At 37.5% G+C, this 14,635-nt stretch overlaps 3 protein-coding genes across 4 annotated transcripts in view; 1 reads left to right on the forward strand and 2 right to left on the reverse strand.

Moving 5' to 3' along the window:
* Positions 1 to 9,476, forward strand: part of LOC108895087 (uncharacterized) — a 36,733-nt gene extending 27,257 nt beyond the window's left edge. The window contains exons 11-13 of the mRNA XM_018693752.2: positions 8,357 to 8,473; positions 8,759 to 8,817; positions 9,066 to 9,476. Of these exons, the coding sequence (XP_018549268.2) occupies positions 8,357 to 8,473; positions 8,759 to 8,817; positions 9,066 to 9,215 (326 nt within the window). The 3' untranslated portion in view covers positions 9,216 to 9,476. The remainder of the gene's footprint in view (positions 1 to 8,356; positions 8,474 to 8,758; positions 8,818 to 9,065) is intronic.
* Positions 1,028 to 3,452, reverse strand: LOC108895067 (uncharacterized). 2 transcript variants are annotated; one of them, XR_007813700.1, is made up of 7 exons: positions 3,101 to 3,452; positions 2,612 to 2,944; positions 2,056 to 2,412; positions 1,834 to 1,965; positions 1,641 to 1,699; positions 1,288 to 1,527; positions 1,028 to 1,185 (listed from the first exon to the last, which is right to left on the reverse strand). XR_007813700.1 is itself a non-coding variant. In XM_018693732.2 (6 exons), the coding sequence occupies exons 1-6, from the start codon at positions 3,141 to 3,143 to the stop codon at positions 1,390 to 1,392; spliced, it is 1,062 nt and encodes a 353-aa protein (XP_018549248.1). In that variant the 5' UTR covers positions 3,144 to 3,452; the 3' UTR covers positions 1,028 to 1,389. The 2 variants fall into 2 exon arrangements, 1 of the variants encoding a protein (XP_018549248.1); XM_018693732.2 differs by having other exon boundaries at positions 1,028 to 1,527.
* A 247-nt stretch (positions 9,477 to 9,723) lies between the features above and the next one.
* LOC108895063 (uncharacterized) lies at positions 9,724 to 11,874 on the reverse strand. The gene is made up of 6 exons (XM_018693728.2): positions 11,808 to 11,874; positions 11,338 to 11,667; positions 10,777 to 11,133; positions 10,474 to 10,605; positions 10,345 to 10,388; positions 9,724 to 10,239 (listed from the first exon to the last, which is right to left on the reverse strand). Exons 1-6 carry the CDS (start codon positions 11,848 to 11,850, stop codon positions 10,102 to 10,104), a joined length of 1,044 nt encoding a protein of 347 aa, XP_018549244.2. The 5' UTR covers positions 11,851 to 11,874; the 3' UTR covers positions 9,724 to 10,101.
* Positions 11,875 to 14,635: the final 2,761 nt, after the last annotated feature.

Below are 14,635 nucleotides of genomic sequence, written 5' to 3' on the forward strand. Positions count from 1 at the left end.
AATACGCAGCAGCTCACTGACAAAACCATTTTCACCATTTGTCTGGCAGTCCCCCCCCCCCCTCTCTCTCTCTCTTTTACTTTGTCTCCATGTGCATGTGACAAAAATGCAGAGTGTAGCCCACAGGCACCGCCTCCACTGTAGGCTAACATTATTTCAAATGTACTGTTTCCCTCCTCCTACTGTCCAAATGCTCTCTCATATCAAACAGCCTCTTTATATTGACATTTATTCAGTGTTGTATGGATGATTCAAACATAACAACACAAACACCAGGTCAAGGATGAGTTTAGCCTAGCTTAGCATAAACACTGGAAGCAAATCAGATCAGCCTAAGCTGACAGAGAACAACACAGGTTTTAATAACTCCAACAACATCTTACATGTTGCATCTAATAAGACAACAAACTAGCCATTAAAAACATGAGAAAAAGCACTAGGATTTTGTTTAGAATTACAAAAGTGTGTGAATCTGAAACTTCACTGTGAGGACAAAACATAAGACCAGCTGTTGTTGGTCCTTGAACACTGTAGTTTCAGAGTGTGAGATATAACCCTAACCTTTCTCACAAGGAAAGTGAAAAGAGAGGAGTAACTACAAGAGTGAGTCAGCTCTGTGGTAAGGTCAGGTTACCACACAGGCAGAGCAGGGCCTGTGCACTGCTCCCCCCAATCCCTACAAGGTTCTCAGATCAGAATTGTTCTAAGTGGGCAAAATTTCTACACATCTCTGTTTTTGTTGTTTTGGTGACATATAAATAGGTATGTACAAAATATTTATTATACCATATAAAGCTAAAAGCTAATTTCCATGTGTAGTCTCTGGGCAGAGGTCACCAGTGATGAGAAAGTCATCGAATTGGTCATCCTCCCGCCCAAATTTAACATGAGACAGAAATATTGCAATCGTAAAAGCAAAAAAAAAAAAAAAAAAAAAAAAAGCCACCAAGTTTTTAGTATTGTATTAGATTTAGTGAGTTTGTGTTTGAAGGAAAGAAGCAACTCATGTCCACAAACATCAGTTTTATTTAATACAATAGTTTTACACTGCATTTACACATAGTTAAGGGACTTAAAACTGCATATGGGACAAAAGAGACCGGAAATGTCCCTAAACCGACCACTCAAGTTAAATCTTCATCTAAATCTCAAAAGGCCTGTTTGAGTGGAAGCGTGATCAACCGCCTGAAGATAAAAAAACAAAAAAGCTGAGAAACAAGACACTAATAGACCAGTCAAAATTATACAATTAACATTTTTATGGTTTTCAAAATAAAATACGCTTACCAGTATCAGATGTGAAATTGATGTGAGGCTTGATGTGTTTATTTTCCACAGTGTGCCAGACAAATAGTGCGTGAGCATTTATTAGCAAATCCTGTGTTTGGATTATTCATCTATTTCAAAGGCCCTGACATCAGTGTAGACTGTCTCTCCCTCTGTGGTTTTTGTTTTCCTTCTTTCTGCTTTGCCAGCTTTCTTTTTGGTGAATGCTGGAGCAGAATAAGCCAATGAGTCCTCATCTCTCTGAGGAAATATATAATGAAGATGTTAGGAGATGGCAAATCTTGATATTTCTGTACATAGAGAACAAAATGACAATAACTTTTGCAACTAAACATGCTCTGTATCTACCTTACCTGTTTTCTTTGCTGATTACCACTGGCTGTTGTAGCATCTGTTTGCAGAGAAACTGCAGCTGTATGATAAAAACACAAAACAACAAGGATTTATGGTGACAGATGCTGTATGTTATTTATACAAATCAAAGCAATGTAAATTAAGAAGTTATCTTTTACAAAGATAGACAAATATACAAGAAACTTATTTTACCTTTGTAACAATCAAAAGTTTTCCTCTTGATGGTGTAGATCAGGAAGGCAATAACAATCAGACTTATAGTCAAAGCAGCACATAACAGAAACAGAACTACATTGGCCTTCTGTAAATCCCACATGTTGAGTGCTGAAACAATATAAGGACCACATAATTAAAGTTAATTACACACACATAAAATACTGATTTTGCCATTATATAGAAATGTTCCACACTTACCTTCAATGTCCAGTTTTGTTCCATTTCCAAAAATGATCTCTCCACATGTGGCCACAGCACAGTAATAAGTCCCAGAATCAGAGGAGCTGATGATTTTAGAGAAGTTGTAGACACATTTCTGTAGAGAGTGAGCTTCATGGCTGTTTTCACAATAATCAGTGCTATTTCTATGAGCATAAATTAAGCTGGGATGAGATTTATCTGATCCGGCTCTGAACCAGTACACACTGTGATCTTCTAGACATGTTTTCTTCTCAGAGTCAGAGAGGACTGAACACTGCAGAGTTACTGAGTCTCCTGGATGAACTGGATCAGATGGAGGGACTTGAACAATGGCAGTGATATCAGGTTCAGGTCCTGGCAAATACAAACACAGAATTAAACATATTTTACTCATTCTATTTATAGAAAATTAATACTTTCCTATCAAGGATGGGAATGTACTATGATTATATAGACATGTAGGAAAATTAAACTGCTGTTAATAAATGGTGTTTGATGAAAGCATGGTAATTACATTTTTTAAGGAGTGTGAGTCTGCTTGCTGCATATTTACCTTTAATTCTCAGAAATGTTTGGTTCAAAAATGTCATGTCTAGTAGATCCACCTTTATACAGTAGTACAATCCAGTATCACTTAGCTCTGTTTTAGTGATACGCAGAAGAAAAGTTCCAGGCTCTTGTTTAGCTGTGATGCGAGGAATCTCATTAACACCATCATAATCAAAGGCATATGTTCCTCCCAAGAACTCGGGCAAGTTTCCAGAAACAAGTCTGACCCAAAATAAGTTGGCACTGTAATCAGATTTCTCACGAGTACAAGTCAAGTTCACATCACCTCCAACACCAACAATCTTTGTCTCAAGAGTTGGTGCATCATTGTTGCATTCTGAAAATAAGAGAGCAGCAATTAATAACAGATTAATATGTGGACTGTTCTACAACGATGTAAGAAGATGAAAATATACTTAAAAAAATATTGTCCAAAATATAAATTGGAAGAAATCTGCTTTAGTACACCAAAAATCAGATTTTTTACACTTACGTCCCGCTCTGAACAACAGCAGTAGATGGAATATGATCAGCATTTTCCTGTTAATCCACTTGAGACAGCAAATAATTCAGACCATATTATAAGATGAATTGCCTTAATATAATCATATCAAGTGGGAGGGAACAATGTGAGAGGGATCTGATTGGCCTCTTGTTATGATGGCGTCTTACTGTACTACCACAGTGGAAATCATATCAACCATCTTTCCAACCTAAACCCATGAAACAACACCAACAGCTTTTGTTTCATGTCTCAGGGTGGGTTTCTGTAACTGACGCTGAGAGTAAACATGACAGATGATTTGATTTGACGTGAACTACAGTAATCCAAAACAATCTTGTTCTCCACATTCATTTATAGAAGATACAATATTACACAATACTGCACATTTTGTTGTTTGTTAAATAGTGTGTTGCTTTAATTTGTTGTTGTTGTACCATATTTATTGGGAGCTGGTGCTAATCTGTTTCATGATACATGGGTATTGTCCCAATCACATGTCAACACACTTCTGGATTTGTGCAATATCACAGATGACAGACCTGAGACCTCCCTTGTCTCCTCTCAAACTCACTCAACTGATTTGACTTGGTGTGTGCAGGTATCATGGGCGACACTATGGCACACATGATTGTGCTGCATATGTGTGCAAAATGAGGCCCCCATCGCATCATGAGGCCCTACGTGCAACATGTGTTCTGTGTTTATGGAGGGGTGGCCCTGTTGATGACACCACGTAATTCACTGCAGAGCTTCATCTAACTTCAATCTAACTGGAGGTCTATTCAGTCAAGGCAAATAACCTGTGTAAGTGTGCAGGGCTTTTAAAGTCAAGGTCAAGCTTTTCATCATGTTACATGAATGACACACTGCAGTCTTTCCTACACTGCCACTAAACAATATCACTGGATGTAAATGACAAACTGCAGACAAGTCTACATCATTCTTAGAGAGACTGGACTTTATTCCTGCTACTCTACATACTTCTATGTCCAAACATTTACATTTAATGTAAAGCTATCTGCTCTCACTACATCCTACATCACTGTCATCAAAATCAGATGACAAAAAGAAGACAAGGTTTACAACTATCATACAACCATTTTGTTCACTACAAAAAGTCTAGATTTTTAATATATAATATAGTTTAATATAATGTGAAATACAGTATTAGGGCCTCTGTCCTACAGCACTGTTCTTACCACTATGTTGAGCAGCCATTTGACACAGTGAAACACAGAGGAGCCATCTTAAGTATTGTGAGAGCCAACCAATTCAGTAGCTCCACATCATCAGTGATGACCCTCCTACTCTTCATGTGAGTCATTTCAGCAGGAGGAGCAAAGCATAAAGAGCTGGAGAGGTGGTTGTGGTTCACCATCCTTTTCAGTTCACTACTGAAAGGCAGTAGCAGAGCACAACTCTCACAGTATCACAGAAACACATTCATATGGAGGTGGGAGTTTCTGATTCAAGTAGCACACATGTACTGTTTTTCTTTTTTTCTAATAAGGAAGTTTTTCCTTTGCAGTGATGTAATAAAAACAACAAAGTGATCAATATCCTGGGTGATGCTATTTTTAGTGGTGAAGTTACAGACACACAGCCCAGTACAACACCACAAACTCATCATCACAGAAATGACCAAAGTAGAGTGGAGGTGTCTGGTACAACTTCAGCTACTGGTAAAGTGTATAGAGACTGAAATAGAAAAACAGAGAAAATACTGGGTTAAAACTGTGACAATATTTTTTTGATCGACACATTCTGGTTTATCTGGTTATAATTATTATCAATATCACATCAACTTACAGGTGTAGTTAAAGGAATATAAATAATACACACACACCTGCTCAGTCAAGTTACTTCATGACTATTTTTCATAGCACTTCTCAATTATTTGATGCCTTAGTTGCTGTGAGAGGGGGGAGATGCTATCAGTGTTTTAAATACTCTTTTCAACGTGTATCAGCTGACGCATTGACAACCAGCAGCCTGTCCAAATTAATGCTGAATGGATTCACATCAGAATTAAAATAACACTTGAACTAATCTGTAAATTGCATATTTTAAGTTGATTAAATCAGCACATCAACAAGGAAGTGAAACTAATACAACCACTTCACTTTGTTCAACTAAAATTAGCCTGCTGCAGCTGCATGTAGCCCTACTCTCACTACATACCTTGTATACATATCTATCAAACCCATTGTCAGGTCTTTTCTGAGTAAACAGCTTCAGTGGTTGGTCAAAGGGCAGAGAAATGGCCCACCACAACCTGTGTCTCTCAGTGTAGCTGCTGCATGTGGTTTTTACTTGTTTTCAGGGCAACATGCAGATTTACAAAGTGCTGTGAGACCAAAGAGACAGTGTATTCATTTGAGTCACTGATATCTAAAATTTCTTTATTACATATATTTTTGATATGTGTCTTTGAGCAAAGAAAGATTAACTGTATCTAATAAATGAAATGCTTTTTTTTGGGCCATGCTTCTGTCTACAGTTATGGAAAATTGTGGAAGACATATACACGGCAGTTCACTGTCTGCTTGTCTCTCTCTGCCATGCATGTGCATATGTCAATAATGTGGAGTGAAACCAAAGCTAAAAAGATCTTTATACATTGCTTTGCAATAACTGCTAAAATTGCAAGTTGGACAGACTTTAGTACAGCTCTCAAGTCATCACTCCTGCTGCTGACACATCACAAGACACATATCTCATCTACCAATATACCAGGGTAGATATGTGTCTTTTATGTGGAAAAAGTCATTGTTTTTCATTTGCACAGCAGAAACTACTAGCAAAAAAAATGTGCAGTTCAATTTCTGTGTTACTTCACTTAAATTGTAATAACAAGTATTGTTATGGGTCGATAAAATCACAATATTTGATCAAATAAGAAATTGCACGTTCATGAGATTTCATGAGATCTCCCTCTAACTGAACTCTCTCAAACATACATTTGCCTTTGAATCCTCCACATCTTTTGATTTTCTGTGTGGTTTTGGTCACATTTCCTCATGCCTTTGCTGTGCAACTGTCCCTCAAACCCACAGGCCAGCACCTACACTGTAGCTAACATGATATAAAATCCCCTTTTTTTCCTTCTCATACGGTCTATTTAGATGTTCAAATATCAACAATTTAAACAAATGATATTTATCGTGAGGAGAACCCGGGCTAAACCCATCCCGGGCTTAGGATGGGTTTAGCCTAGCTTAGCACAAAAACTCAAAGAAAAACAGCTAGTCTACACTGAAAGTGGAAAATACAGCTTTCAGCAACTCTAAAAGTGGAGCATCCTTGTTGGCTAGCAAACTGCCCACCACTACATCCAAAACTGATAACAGCTTTTGTCCAGTAAAAGTGTGTTGGACCATCTGGGCTGCATAAAAAAATTAAATACTGCTCCATAGTGTGACCATTAAAGACACACGTATGAGTTAATAAGACGGCTTTAGGTATTGTTTAAAGACTTCCAGTGCTTGTGGTAAAATAAGCACAAAACATAAAAACTGATTGTCACGTAAACAGGTAATTCAGTCATGATCAGTGGCCAGAATTAAGACACCTCTGACAATAATACAAAAAACTAAGTACACGTACATCTCTTATCAAATGAAAATGGATCACAGGTTTGCTAAATGTAGGGGGATGTTCACTTTCTTCATTTCAGCCAATCACTGATTACCTCTTTGTAAACCTTGATGATTGTGTGACTAAACCTTCCATTTGGGTAGGAAGACTTCAGTAGTGCAAGAGAAGGGTGCTGTACCACAATGATCGGAAGACTGGCTGCTTTTATCCTTCTTTGTACAGCATGTGAGTGCAATTCTTACCCAGTGTGAGAAAAAATGCTACGGCAGACTATTATTTCTCCATTGTTATATACTAGGGAAGGCCCTGTGATTTCTTTTATGGCAAATACTGGACATTTTTCATGATTTTGTCTTTTCGCGTTGTAACTTAGTCTTTTTTCTTTTTTCATCAGGTCTGATTCAAACTACAAAGGTTTCTCAGCAGATCTCTTTGACTGTGGTTGAACTTGGTGAGAATGTAACTCTTCACTGTCCAGTTGCTGAGAAGGACGACAGATCCTACTGGTATAAGCTGTCTCTCGGACACATGGCCCAAACAGTAGCTGCTGTAATCTTTGAAAAAATTACAATCACTGAACAATTTAAAGATCCGCGTTTCACAGTAACAAAAAAGGAGGCTCAGTCTCTTCTTACCATCAGAAATGTCAGCAAAGAGGATGAAGCAACATATTTCTGTCAAACTGGAACAACGTTTTCACTGACCTCTGGCAGTGGCACATTCTTGGCTGTGAACGGTAAAATATCTTTCCATATTTTCAATATCTTTGCCCTTGTTAATGATCAGTACATTTTTAAGTCAAACAGTTTTTTGTCTGAATCACACAGATTGGAAACAGCAGAAATCTGTCCACGTGAAACAAAGTCCGGAGACAGCATCAGTCCAGCTGGGAGACCCAATGACTCTCCAGTGTTCACTTCTCTCCAAGAACAAAGAAACCAGAGTCCAGTGTCCAGGTGAACACAGTGTGCACTGGTTCAGAGCTGGATCAGGAGGATCTCATCCAGGAATCATTTACACTCAGAGGAACAGGAGTGATGAAGAAGAAGAAAGGAGCTGTGTCTACAATTTGTCTAAAACTATACAGGACTCCTCTGATTCTGGGACTTACTACTGTGCTGTTGGTCACATGTGGAGAGATCCTGTTTGGTGAAGGAACTAAAGTGGAGACAAGTACGTATTTACAGTTGAATCATAAATGAGTCATTTTGCCTGATTTAAATACATAAATGTTAATAAGTATCAAGTTAATTAGTCTGTTGGTTTCAGGACGGTAACTTAACAACATTAGTCCACTGAGACATTTGAAACCATTGAAAATTAACTCGTTCATTAATGATAATGGCATGTTATGTTGTTTTTTTCCTGCCCAGAATCCTACTGTATGTGCCTTGTTCCACATCAAGTTGCATCTTCAAATCAGAGTGTTCATTATTATCATTCAAGTCTTAAGTGCTGAACTCAAATAACACAGGAAGATTTTTTTATGACTAAACATCGTTTTGATATATTGACTTATTAACTGTGCCTGGTGACAAAACATCAGTGGTCTTCCTAATGCCACAGTGTTTCCAATAACAAATAATTAATAACCAGGGTCTATAATAAAATAACGCTGAATGTCTCTTTGAATGTTACATTTTTCAGATTGTGGATCAGAACTGGATCCAAGCTTCCTTGTTCTTGGAGTACTGTTGGTCTGCTGTGTGACTGTGATTGCTGTACTTATTTTGAGTGAAAGCAAACACTGTGAACATTGCAAAGGTTGGTTCGTCATATTTTACTTTCATTTCAGTTAAACATTTTGAGACCCCACTTTAAAGGTCTGAATGCCCTAAATGACTTTCCTGTTAAAACACAGCACACAAGTTTTTGATTTGATGACTGGTGGTTTCATCGTACACCTAACTAAACCTGTCACGAAATAGGACCATTTTCAGCTGTGATTTCTAGTGTATCTGTTGAATATCTCCTGTCCTAATGATCGCATCAGAGGGTAGGGAGAAATGACCATTCATATTACCCATGTTTACACTTTCTTTTAACCAGGAGGCATGTTTCATCACATTGGACAAGACAAGTCACCTGCGGATCAGTCAAATGATTTGGTAAATGAACAGTGATATGCTGTCATGTTTGCAATAGGACCTATAAACAAACCTTTGAATAGCTACAACACAATATCTATTATGATTAATTAATCTATAAATAATCTTAAAATGCTACATTTTTAGAACTTATAATCCTATATCCTACATGTTCCAGGTCTATAATTTAGACTGGGTCTTGAACTGACTGGTCTCTGTGTTATAGCCCTAATCTCTGAAACAAACAAATATTTGTATATTTGTTGCAGGATGGTGAAATAAAGGCAGTCAGCTATGCAGCACTGGATTCCTCCACAAGCACAATGAGAAGAGGGAAGAAGAGGAGAGAATACATCCAAGAGTGTGTGTACACCGTTGTTAAAACAGATTATTACAACCAGCAACACCCCTGTCTGTAGGCGGAGCAGGGCCTGTGCACCAAGTCTCTACAGAAGTTCTCAGTTTGGGTGTGTGCGCAGCTAACATTTTATTCTCAGCTGACAGCAATTGCAAAAAGAAGGAGCTTTTCCTAATCAGAGTATGTATATTCTCTAAAAAGGCTTTGGGAGAGCACCAGCTTTTCAGTTTTGTTAATTTGTTATAAAGTGTATGTGCCAGTATTTCTGTAAGGTGACACATTGTTGACATGTCTGTAGACCTTAATTTGCTTCTGGTGTTTTGTTGACATTAAAATGACTTTTTAAATTGTCTTCTCGTGGAATAACTGCATCTTCATTAACTCAACATGGTATAAGAAAACCACACACACCCAGTAGGCCTGTTAAAAGCCTGCAAAGCAAACAGAGCTGGTAATGTTTAAGTTGGCCTCACCTTGATCAATTTCTGTAATTCTGTCATATGTCTATAAAGTTGATGAATAATAATCCACACTTGTTTTTTCAAGAACCATCAGATTTTATTTATTTACATGGTGAGAGTTCCACATCATTCTCAGAAAAAACAGTTTGAACCTCCCTAGAAAATGTTTACATTTCATATGGTTTCTGTCTCCAAACAACATGTCTACAGTGGTACTGATTCAGTGCTCTTCTTCAAATGTAAAATCTATAAAGTTTTCTTTAACTTGAACTCTCAGTGAAGACATTCAAATACCAACATTCTGTCATTTACTTTGGAGATGAGGATAATGAACTTCCGTTTTAATGTATGAACAGAACTCAAAAAAACTTTAAAAAACAAAAAACAAAACATTATATACAGTATTTCTGAACAGTCACATATAACCAGCCCTTTAGCTCCAAACAGAATGATGTGAACCAACCAAAACCAAACAGACCTGTTAACTCACTGATTCAACCCAAAAGCCTTCACAGCAGCATAGATCCTCTCTCGCTCTGCTGCTTTTCCATCCTTTATTGCACCACCACCAGCTTTTATCATGGTGAATACGACAGCAGAATAAACCGACATGTCTCCATGCCTCTGAGAAAATATAGAAGATGACAAAGTTAAAAAAGCTTCAACACTTTTTTTGATATTATATTAATTCTTTAAACCTTTTAACCTTTAAACCTTTAAATTCCTCACCTGTGGATTCCTCTGACCAACAATGTTTTTTTGCAGGTCAACAGCTGGATAATGAAATAGAAAATATTTAACAATCGATAAGGATGCAGTATAGTTATACTGTTGGATAGAGAAGGATGAATAACTTACCGCTGCAACAATCACACTTGTTTTTCTTGATGGTGTAAATGAGGAAGGCTATAACAAACAGACTTACAGCCAAAATAGCAAATATCAGAAACAGAACTGTATTGGCCTTCTGTAAATCCCACATGTTGAGTGCTGAAACAATATGAGGACCACATAATAAAAGTTAATTATGATTTGAGAGGATGTCAAAATGGATTAAGAACAAGTGTTCTCAGACACATGGTTTTAATGGACTCTACCATACTCTAAAACAAACACACAAAATACTAATTGTGCCATTATATAGAAATGTTCCACACTTACCTTCAATGTCCAGTTTTGTTCCATTTCCAAAAATGATCTCTCCACATGTGGCCACAGCACAGTAATAAGTCCCAGAATCAGAGGAGCTGACGGTCTTGGGGAAGTTGTAGACACATTTTTGTAGAGAGTGAGCTTCATGGCTGTTTTCACAATAATCACTACTATTTCTATGAGCATAAATTAAGCTGGGATGAGATTCATCTGATCCGGCTCTGAACCAGTACACACTGTGATCTCCTGGACACGTTTTCTTCTCAGTGTCAGAGAGGACTGAACACTGCAGAGTTACTGAGTCTCCTGGATGAACTGGATCAGATGGAGGGACTTGAACAATGGCAGTGATATCAGGTTCAGGTCCTGGCAAATACAAACACAGAATTAAACATATTTTACTTATTCTATTTATAGAAAATTAATACTTTCCTATCAAGGATGGAAATACATACTTCTCTCTTTATAGAGCTGTAGAAAAATGAAACTGCTATTATAAATGGTGTTTGATAAAAGCATTGTAATTCAATTTTTTAAGGAGTGTGAGTCTGCTTGCTGTATTTCATTTACCTTTAATCCTCAGAAATGCTCCTTTCAAAAATGTCACGCCAAGTTGCTTTGCTTTTATACAATAGTAAACTCCAGTATCACTTAGCTCTGTTTTACTGATAAGCAGAATAAAAGTTCCCGGCTCTTGTTTGGCTGTGATGCGAGGAGTCTTATTAACACCATCATAATCAAAGGAAAATGTTCCTCCCAAGAACTCAGGCAAGTCTCCAGAAACAAGTCTGATCCAAAATAAGTTGATACTGTGATCAGATGTCTGTCGGGGACATGTCAACTTCACATCGTCTCCAACATCAACAATCTTCGTCTCAAAGATCAGATCATTGTTGCATTCTGTAAATTAAATTAAAAAGAGCAGCGATTAATAACACTGATAGATTCATATGTTAACTTTGATAAACTGATGCAAGAAGATGACAGAATACTACATTGTCCACAATATGAATAGGAAAAATGTGATTTTATACACTTACGTCCCGCTCTGAACAACAGCAGTAGATGGAGTATGATCAACATTTTCCTGTTAATCCACTTGAGACAGCAAATAAATCAGACCATATTATAAGATGATTTGCCTTAATATAATCATATCAAGTGGGAGGGAACAATGTGAGAGCGATCTGATTGGCCTCTCATTATCTTGGCATCTCACTGTACTACACTCACTTTTGTTTCATGTCTCAGGGTGGGTTTCTGTAACTGACACTGAGAGTAAACATGACAGATGATTTGATTTAATGTGAACTGTTGATAATCACTAATAAGGTCAAGCTGCTTTGGACATACACAAATATCACCTCCTACATGTCATGTAGAGAATTTCTTGTAACACAAGGGAGCAAAGGGCATACAATATTACACAATACTCCACATTTATGTTTTGTACATCTTTAGTTTGTCGGTTTAATCCACTGTTGTACACTATCATATTTGTTGGGGTTGTAGCCTGTTTTCCAAAAACGTGGTAGTAGAGAACAGGTGCATGTTACCTAGTGATTCATGGGTATTTTCCCTGTCCAACGTGATTTACTTATCTCATTGTTGCCACATAGTTTGATCAAATCAAAAGAAGCACTGTTGCAAAAGCTGACGTTATGATCAGTGGAGATGGTCAAAGCCATTTTTTACAGGATCGGTTAAAATGAGAAAAGTATTGTGGTGGCAAATTAACTGTGATTACAGCCCCTGTGCATCCAAACCTTAATCTACCCTTGTAGATGTTTTTCTTCTTTTTTTTCTGTTGTTGACCTCTTGTCAGAACTGGTGGTGTGTACGAACTTCACTTGACTGACATGTCCCTAATCCTACTGCTGGTTTTGTTGTCCCGCATTAACAGAGGCAACAAAACCAACCATCCTTTTCATTCTTATCAGTGTTTTGAGTTTGCTGCTTGAGTTTAAGTGTGCAGGGCTTTTAAAGTCAAGGTCAAGCCTTTCATCGATGTTACATGAATGACACAGTGCAGTCTTTCCTACACTGCCACTAAACATTATCACTGGATGTAAATGACAAACTGCAGACAAGTCTACATCATTCTTAGAGAGACTAGACTTCATTCCTGTGTAATATAATGTTAAATACAGTATAAGGGCCTGTGTCCTACAACACTGTTGTTACTATTACGTTTGAGTGGCCATTTGACACAATGAAACACAAAGACAGAGGAGCCATCTTAAGTATTGTGAAAGCCAGCCAATTCAGTAGCTCCACATCATCAGTGATGACCCTCCTACTCTTCATGTGAGTCATTTCAGCAGGAGGAGCAAAGCATAAAGAGCTGGGGAGGTGGTTGTGGTTCACCATCCTTTTCAGTTCACTACTGAAAGGCAGTAGCAGAGCACCACAGTATCACAGAAACACATTCATATGGAGGTGGGAGTTTCTTTTTTTTCTAATAAGGATGTTTTTCATTTGCAGTGACATAATAGAAACAGCAAAGTGATCAACATCCTGGCTGAAGCCATTTATAGTGGTGAAGTTGCAGCCACACAGTCCAATACAACACCACAAACTCTGGTATTTCAAAAATGACCAAAGTAGAGTGGAGGTGTCTGGTACAACTTCAGCTACTAGTAAAGTGTATGGAGACTGAAAATAGAAAAACAGAAAATACTGGGTTAAAACTGTGACAATATTTTTTTGATCGAACACATTCTGGTTTCCGGCCTTCATCAAGGTGTTGCTGACCACAAGATAAAACACATTGGTTTGACAATAATGATACTATAAGTATTGCTGGAGTTTTGACACATGAAAGAAATATCATCATACAGTTAAATCACTGATTCCCTGAGATAATGTTGTGTCCAGTCACTGGTCACATAATAAACACACACAGATAAATATATAAAACTGTAGACACAACTAACTACTGTAAAACGTAATTTAAATCAACAGCCCTGCATCAGATACTTTCATGCACTTTGAGTTCTGCTTTGTATTTTCTACTTTGTGTTTGTGTCCACACTGTTGCTAGCACATGAACAGACAAATAAACACGCATTCATAGTCACTACTGACAAACAAATGTTGCATGGAAACTTAAGCACCGTTGTGGCTGAGGTTTCAAACAAAGGTGTGAATACAAATGGACTTTTCTTCTTTCAAACTCTCTGTTTTAGCAGGAAGCTGAGCCTCTACTGCTGTTTTATCTTGTTAAGTGAAATACCACTACAGTTTATGATTATATTAATATCACATCAACTTACAGGAGTAGTTAAAGGAGGAGAGATGGACACCTACTCAGTCAAGCTACTTCATGACTTTTTTCATAGCAACTTCTCTACAGTTTGATGCTTTTCATTGGTAGTTGTTGTAAAAGGGGGGAGGTGCCAATCATTCAGGTGTCCCACTGTGGCTCCTGTGGCAGGAACAGGACTTTACACTGTGATCTTAAGATGAGTTTGCCAGTTACTGGTGAACTGGCAGCCTGTCCAAATTAATGCTGTGTGGATTTATAAAATGAAAACATGAAATAAGCACATTAGCAAGTGAGCAAAACTAAAACAACTTTAATTTGTTCAACTAAAGATACACATGCATGTTAGCAAGAAGTAAACAGGAAACTCAGTCATGATCAGTGGTCAGAATTAAGACACCTCTGACAATAATACAAAAAAAAAAAAAAAAAAAACAACTATATAAACTATAAGTACACGCAGATCTCTTATCAAATGAAAATGGATCACAGGGTTGCTAAATGTAGGGGGATGTTTCACTTTCTTCATTTCAGCCAATCACTGATTACCTCTTTGTAAACCTTGATGATCGTGTGACTAAACCTTCCATTTGGGTAGGAAGA

The sequence above is a fragment of the Lates calcarifer genome, linkage group LG8 (assembly GCF_001640805.2).
Source record: "Lates calcarifer isolate ASB-BC8 linkage group LG8, TLL_Latcal_v3, whole genome shotgun sequence".
NCBI lineage: Eukaryota > Metazoa > Chordata > Actinopteri > Centropomidae > Lates > Lates calcarifer.